At 40.4% G+C, this 8,097-nt stretch overlaps 1 protein-coding gene across 1 annotated transcript in view; it reads left to right on the top strand.

Moving 5' to 3' along the window:
* Positions 1 to 5,671, top strand: part of LOC103358910 (alanine aminotransferase 2-like) — an 8,478-nt gene extending 2,807 nt beyond the window's left edge. The window contains exons 6-12 of the mRNA XM_008284061.1: positions 1,235 to 1,478; positions 1,553 to 1,632; positions 1,721 to 1,857; positions 4,186 to 4,360; positions 4,452 to 4,607; positions 5,206 to 5,311; positions 5,407 to 5,671. Of these exons, the coding sequence (XP_008282283.1) occupies positions 1,235 to 1,478; positions 1,553 to 1,632; positions 1,721 to 1,857; positions 4,186 to 4,360; positions 4,452 to 4,607; positions 5,206 to 5,311; positions 5,407 to 5,546 (1,038 nt within the window). The 3' untranslated portion in view covers positions 5,547 to 5,671. The remainder of the gene's footprint in view (positions 1 to 1,234; positions 1,479 to 1,552; positions 1,633 to 1,720; positions 1,858 to 4,185; positions 4,361 to 4,451; positions 4,608 to 5,205; positions 5,312 to 5,406) is intronic.
* Positions 5,672 to 8,097: the final 2,426 nt, after the last annotated feature.

The raw sequence follows: 8,097 nt of genomic DNA, 5'->3' as shown, positions 1-8,097 counted from the left end.
CACATGGGACACCAGCTCAACCAGGTGAGCTATAGCGGCGCCCCCAGCACAGTTTTTCAAGCATTAAGATTGGAAAAGTTAGTCAGAGCTAATGCTTTTAAAGCCAGGCGAACAGGAAGCATTTATTTGGAGGTAAAAGCTTAAATGAGCACAAATGGGTACTGAACCCCAGCGATAAATAGAAATTTTTCAATACCTGAGGATCGACAGGCTCCGGCGTTAACGGTTGCAGAAAATGTTCCAAACAAAACTAACGAGTCGTTTGCATGTGAAAGCAGAAACATGATCAATCTGTCATTAAAAGCTGGTTACATACAGATGAAGAAATGTTTCACTGCTGAGCTCATAGTTCATCACTAACCAGGTACACCGTGTAAACTACATTGCACAAACACAGGCAATGATTAAAAGTAAGTATTCTCCAGCTGTTTGTTTAATTGTCTGTGGTTATAAATATAATCTGAAATTCAGAGCCTCATCTGACTGTTGATTTCATCATCACATAACAGCAGGATCTAGTGACAAACTGTCTGACTGGATTTCACTGTTATCTGACAAAATGTTGGTGTTAGTGGTAAAAGAAGTACTTCAGCTGTTTTTTTTCCCACTAAACTAATAGAACCACAGTTACAAGACTGTCAATACTGCATTAATTTAATACCTAAAGTGGAGCGTGAAAGAGGTTTTATCAGCACAATGTCCTGACATTTACCTAAGATCTGTTCAAGGTGGACCTTTTAATTCTGATACAATGCTGGACAGTAGAATGAAACACAATGCAGAGTATTTTGTTTTGTGAGTAAAACCTGTGACCCTCTCCACAGAGCTCTGATCATCCCATCAACACAACATTAGTGGCTATGTAAAATTGAAGTCTTATACGTTATGTACAAGAAAATATAGCAATCTTTATTCTGTTCTTACCTTGTTCAGTTTTTTTCTCTTCATAAAACAAGACAAACTAACAAAACAATCAAAAGTACTGCTAAGAACACCGTGAAAGTACCAGACTGATAAGCAGTAGTTTTACTGTTAAATATTAACAATATCTTTCCTTATAAACGAGTAAGGAAGGAATGTGTGAGCAAGAGAAACGGTCTGAAAGGACAATGTGAAAAACTTCTTTGCTTTGTTTTCTCTAACAAAAAAAAAAAAAAAGGTCGCAATAAACTTTTAAAGTCTGATGTGGAAAGTTTCGGAAATAAACAGCACAATTGTGGATTAATTTGTTCAGGTTATTGTGAAGCTGCTGGCCAGTGGGGAGGAGGAGGCTCGGACGGGGGTGCTGACCCCCATGCCCTGCCCACACACACTGCCCACTCTGCTGGACGAGGCTGGGGTGACTCTGGTGCCCTACCGGCTGATAGAGGAGCGAGGCTGGGCTGTGGACCTGGAGGAGCTGCACCGAGCTGTGACCACTGCTAGGGGGCGCTGCCAGCCCAGAGCAATTTACATCAGCAACCCAGGAAACCCCACAGGTGAACAACACACAGCAGGTAAATTAAATGCATATTGCTATAATCACTATTCATGCTGCTGTTTATCTTTCTAGGTCATGTGCAGACCAGGGAGTCAATAGAGGAAGTGATTCGGTTTGCAGCAGCCGAGCGACTCCTGCTGTTTGTTGATGAGGTGATTATGCACTTTGTCCTCAGATTGGACTTTACTTCAAGAAGTGGCAGCTTTCTTTACCCATCAGTTCTTTTCTTTTGCCTGCCAGGTCTACCAGGACAGCGTGATTGGACTGGACAGAGAGTTTATTTCCTATAAAAGAGTCCTGTTTGAGATGGGCAAAGAGTACGCAGACACAGTGGAGCTGGTCTCCTCCCACTCTTTATCCTGCACCTGCATAGGAGAGTGAGTCTGTCTCAGAATCATCAACAGCATCTTACATACATCCTTCATGTTCACAGACACACAGAACATAATGTTTTTTTTTTTTTTATTAGTGTCAGTATATCTCATTGAATTAGTGAAAATGATTATGCATTATTCCATCTCTCCATACATTTAGACTCAGTGGCCCTCAGCTTTTCTTTCAGTCACAGTCTTCAACCATTTTCACCTTTTTTTTTTACATTGTTCAGTTTAACCTTCTTGACCTCCAAACCTGCTGACGGGCTTAAAGAATCATCAAAATTATCCCATTCATCTGACCCAAACATAGAAGAACTATTATTTTATAATGTGCCATGTGTGATGTGCAGCCAACTAAATCTAAGCTTAACAAATCTAATCCTGATATTTCATCAAAATCACTTTATTCTTCATTTTATTTTAAAATGTAAAACAACAACAAACAAACAAAAAAAAAACCCCTCATAAAAATAAACACTCAGCAGTGACCAACAGTTGTGTGACAAAAATTCAGGTGAACTGCAGGCTGTGTTTGCACAGAGCATAAGGAAGATGACAAGACACAAATGAGAAAGAAAAAAAGAAAAACAAAACACATTCTTGATCAATAAAGATCTGTCTAGAGTTGATGTGCAGATGAGTGGGCAAAACTCCAAGTTTGTAATAACTGTAAATATGTAAATAAAACATCTATACACTGTGGAGGCCCCCATTTTGTTTCCAATGTTAATAACATCTGTGCACACTTGGAAAAAGCTGGGCATGCTGATTCCATTTCTTTCTCTTTCTTTGCCCCCAATTTTTGCAAAGCAAATAAATTCCGCTCTCATTTTGTATAATTTATGTCAGTATCACTTTATTATCCTGCACAAAAGACTCTCTACTTCTAGCCATGGCTGTGCTGTTTCCATAGAGATGCAGGACTTTCATTTTTAATATCCAATATTGCTAAAAAGGGCCCACATTGAGGAAAGAAATTGCCTAGGAACTGCTTGGTGGGTTAATGAGAGGGTTAATGCACAGAACCAGTGTGAATGGCTTGAACTGAAGAAGACGCTTGTACCATTGAAATGTTGAGCATAATGTCCCTAATTTATCCATTTCCATTGGAAATGTAGGACATATGCACATATATATTCACCATTCACACATCCTTTGCTGTTTGTTGCAGTTACAGTACTGGCAGTGCTTAGTGTAATGAAAACTTGAAATTATTAATCATGAACCCATATTGTCATGGATGTATCCCCACTTCACACATATGCCTTTACCAATTAAATCTGAATAAAGTAAGCACCATTAAAATCAAATGTTTACTTGGGGTCCTTAACTTGGGCAATCCAACTAGCAAGGGTCTGCTGATCCCTGTCAAAGTGCCTTTACTTAAAAATCCTATTAAGTCTTACATGAGAACAAATGAAGTACATGTAATAAACTCTGGAGGGTGAGAGTGGATGGACACACAGTAACCTTCCAGGAGTGATGCTGTAGTAAGTAAACAGAGTGCACCGCAAGGGAGCAGCGCCATTTTTATAGGTCACTGTTGTACACACATATGTTGCATTCTATCGGCTGGGATTTTTAACAGGGTTGGTTCACAAAGATCTGAGAGTAAGAGCAGAAATCTCAGAGCAGGAGTTTTGTAAGTACACAGAAGCAGACTGATTGCAATGTTTGTGCAAACAACAGTGTATCTGAGTTCAGACAAACATTTGAGTAGGAGCACACCAGAGCAGGAGGTATTTAGAGGACAAGGTTTTTAGGGGAACCTTTACAATCTCTGAACATACAATGATAAAAATAATGCTCTTGGATTCCAATACTGTGCCCTTGAATAAAGAGAGGACAATAAGTTCATACAAAACAGTTTTTTAGAGGTTTGAAACAGATGATACAGTGAACGAAAGGAACAGTTCTTCAAAGGTTTTATCCTTTATCAGATGTCCACAGATGTCACCATGACTACTTTATTCAAATCAGATGTCAGTCATGGTGACACACACTTTGGTGACATGCAACTGCCACAAGGGAGCAACAGACATAGTTTGACATGACGTCTGTATGTACAGTCTGTCGTTTCTGACTTTCACACCGTGAAAGCATGCATGTAAGAAACAGGCAAGTGAAAACTCACCAACATGTCTCAAACAACGCCAACCCAACTGCCCATGTCACACACATCCATTCAGATGTCAATTGAATTTATATTAGTGAAACTCTTCTTTAAAACAGCTGCCTGCTTTTCCACTACACCATTCGACCAATGATGTAAAAGTGTAATAAATAAATGAATGAATAAACCAAATACATCTGGTATGTGTGCCCCAGGTGTGGTCAGATGGCAGGATACATGGAGATAATCAACATGGACCCAGAGGTGACGCATTTCGTTGATACCATGCTGTGCACTGACATCAGTGCTCCAGTCACAGGACAGCTCGCTCTGGATCTCATGCTCAAGCCACCAAAGCCTGGAGACACTTCATATGACACATACACTCAGGTGAGCTAACAAGAAGGTCCTACAAGAGAAGCTGGCATACATTGTTGTATTACGCCTTAAAATCAACTCTCTATTGTTCTGTTCACCACAGGAGATCCTCCTCACTCTGACCACTCTGTCCCAGAATGCTCAGCGGGCTCTGGAGCTCCTGAATGATCTACCAGGGATGAGCTGCCAGCCAGTGATGGGGGGAATCTACGTTTATCCACATCTGTATTTACCATCTGAGTTTAGGGAGGAAGCCAAGGTGGGAAAGGTTATAAGAACCTTCATGTTCATGTAAAAAAAAATGTAGTGTGATGTGATGAAAGCTGGTACTTGAAGGACCATACCAAAGGTTTTGCATTATTTAACAATCATACCAAAAACTGCCAAATTTTTTCACAGTGCTGTGTATAGTATTTTTTTTTCCACGTATACTGTTTCATGTTTTCCATCAGCTTTATCTTTATCTTAGTGAATACTATCTTTCTCTTATTATTATGCTGTGACTGTTAAGTTAAAGTCATCTGTAAATTATATAAGTTCTTGTTCAAATGTAACAAGTAGACAGACATACTGGCCACTGTAACGGCCTATTGTTGCTCTTCAAAGATACGCATGTGACTATTTTACACCAAAATGTACTTATAAAGTTAATAAGCATTACTTACAAACTTACGATTTTACAAAGTTGAAATTTGTAAGCTGATGATATTTTTGAGACCTGCATTTGTATAATACTGTCTTTGGTTCTGGTCAATGAGCAACAACTTTTTAAAAAATTATACACACCAGCATTCACACAACAGTGAGTGCTGCAGAAAGTAGTTAAATAATAAAATGCTCTCTATGTCTGTTTTTAGACGCTAGAAGTGGAAGCAGATGTTCTGTACTGTCAGAAGTTACTGAAAGAGGAGCGAGTGTTGGTAGGTGCAGGGCACCATGGTGGAGCAACCAGCAGCCACCACCATCTGAGGTGAGACTAAATGTAATATCACTACTTTTACAGGGTTCTGTATGTTGCATTTTCTCAAAAACGTTGACGGTCTTGTGTTTTCTGTCACTCAGGTTATGCATCCTTGTTCCTTGTGACACCATGGAAAAGGTCCTGGCTCGCCTCTGTTCCTTTCACCTTCGCCTCATGGATGGCCACTGTGGCCCCGAGAGAAGTGTGAAAGACAAAAACAATCAGAAAAGATCTTAACATGCAATTCAATTCATCCATCCATCCATAATCTGTACACCGCATAAGCCTCACTAGGGTCATGTGGGGGCTGGAGTCTGTTGACACACATACTATGTATTAATAGAGAAATAAATCAACATGTATGAAAATTGTGTGAGTTTCCACAGTCCCTTTTCATCGTGTACTGAATGGTGGGAGAACACAGCAGTTGCAACAAGCTCAACAGGCTGTGACAAGATTTATAACTTAAACAGATTAAATAGTAGTTTTCACTCCAGGTCTAAGAGCTCCAGTCTGCAGATCAGGCTTCAGATAATATGTAGTTTTTACCTCACGGTCTGTTACACTCTTTTTCATAAAAATTCAGTACACTGTGACATCAGGGGGTCAGGGGTTTCCCATCTCTCTGCAGTTTGCACTGCACCAGACCCCAGTGTCCCTGTAGGTGGTGGACCAGTGGGCCGTCCTGGCTGTGGAACACTGGACCAGCATGTTACCCTCACAGATTTGCTGAGGGGGTCATTTAACTTTGGCTATCCAGCACATGAGTGTTTTGTGGACCTGAAGAAAGCCTATAGCCCTGTGTTGATGTGGCAGTAAGGGGTACCAGGTCATTGCTATAAGCCATCAGTACAATCAAAGTCACAGCTGTATTGATGTTCTTTAAACAGAGTCAACAACATTTCTTGTGGCTGTTGGACTTTGCCAGAGTTAGTTGTCACTTTTCTCTGATGCTGTTTGTGATGTTAATCAACAGGATCTCAAGGTAAAGCTGAGGAGAGGAGGGTACTCTGTTTGGGAACCTAATTCACATCTGTGCTTTTTGCAGATAATGTCGTTCTGTAGAGTTAATGATGCTGTAATCTAAGATGCACACAGGGGCACTTTTGAAGCAATGACAGTCCATGGTTCTCTGCCAGAAACTGGTAGATTGCTCCCTCAGGGTCAGGGGTAATGTGCGGGAGTCTAAGTATCTTGAGATTTTGTTCACGAGTGATGAGAAATTGGAGTGTGAGAAGAACAGACGGATTGGTGCAGCATCAGCATCAATGTGGGCACTGTACCAGACCATCGTGGTGAAGAGGGAGCTAAGCTGGAAGCCAAAGCTCTTGATTTAACAGTCGGTTTACATTCCAAAACTCACACATAAGCCTGAGCTTTGAATAGTAAACAAACAAAGAGATCATGGATACAAATGTCTAAATGAGTTTCCTCCGTTGGGTGGCTGGGCTCAGCCTTAGAGACAGGGCGAAGAGCTTTAACAGCTGGAGGGAGCTTAGAGAAGCATCACTGCTCCTTTGCATCAAAAAAAGACAGCTTAGGTGGTTTGTGGATCTGATTAGGATGCTTCCTGGTTGCCTTTCTTTAGAAGATTTTCAGGCACATTGCAGAAGGAACTGGAAAACATTGTTGGGAGAAGAGACGTTTGGACTTGTGCTCAGCCTGCTGCTTAAGTGGAAGAAAATGAATGGATGCCTGTGACAAATCATGTCTTTTTTCAGCGTAAACATTTAACAAATTTTTAGGAATTTTTCTTGTGTTTTTCTTCAAATAAAAAACAACAAATGCCAAGATTATGATTCAGAAAATCATAGCCTTAACAATCCAGCCAATAGTCCAACAGTGCTGTGAAACTGCCTGTGTAATTTGTCCTGCTACAATTTCACAATGCATCAAAAGTCATCCTGCTGGCTACCATCAGCATCGCTGACATGAGCAGCAGGCCATTCAGTAGATGATTCACTCACTTGTTGACTCCTGTTCTGCTTGCTGCCTGGGTTAAGTTGGAGAAGAGGAGTTAAATGTTTGGAAAATATTAATACAGTTTTCTAACAGTGTTTCTTTAGTGAATATCAAGAGGAAGGTTGGAAGGTGAGGTTAATCATTAAACCTGGAACTGATTCGCTCCTCCTGACAACATTACAATTTCTGACAGAACATTACGTCAACGTACATCCACTTTCCCTGTTCAGGTGTCGTAGGCTTTAGTTGATAAACCTGTTTCTTATTGGGAACACTGGATTATATAACCGGCTTTACAGACACTTCACATAACTGAATGTAAGGAGTTTCTAATTAACAGCAGTACAACAGGTCAGGCTGATAAAGCTACTAAGAGACAAAAAAAAAAAACAACAACTTTACATTATAAAAAGGATTAGTTCATTTGACCACTCAATTTTGAACAGGCTGAAATTTAATCAGTTTTATTTATTGATTAAATGTTTAAAACATTTTCTCATTGTTTACATTTTGAAGCATTACTTTTTTTTTTTTAGTTTTGTCTTATTTGAGGCCTGAGAAGTGAGCAGGATGCTCTCTGTCAGGAACTGGAGGGCCTAATAGAAAAAGGAGCCTGCAACCTGCTCGCCTTCAGCTCGGCTACTGTTTCTCCTCATCATCTTCTTGCAGCCATCACTCAGACACGGTGAACTTGAACTTTGCCATAAACTGTGAGTATGCGCCATTGTTGTTGCTCGGCTCCAGTGAAGCGGCTCCCTGTTTTGGCCACCACGATCCCGAATTCATCCAGGCCTGCAACGTGGCCTTATTTTCTTGAATTTACATT

Source organism: Stegastes partitus, unplaced genomic scaffold, assembly GCF_000690725.1.
Source record: "Stegastes partitus isolate 25-593 unplaced genomic scaffold, Stegastes_partitus-1.0.2 Scaffold342, whole genome shotgun sequence".
Taxonomy (NCBI): Eukaryota; Metazoa; Chordata; class Actinopteri; family Pomacentridae; genus Stegastes; species Stegastes partitus.
The sequence above is the reverse complement of the archived record's forward strand: the minus strand, read 5'-3'. Positions and strand labels throughout refer to the sequence as shown.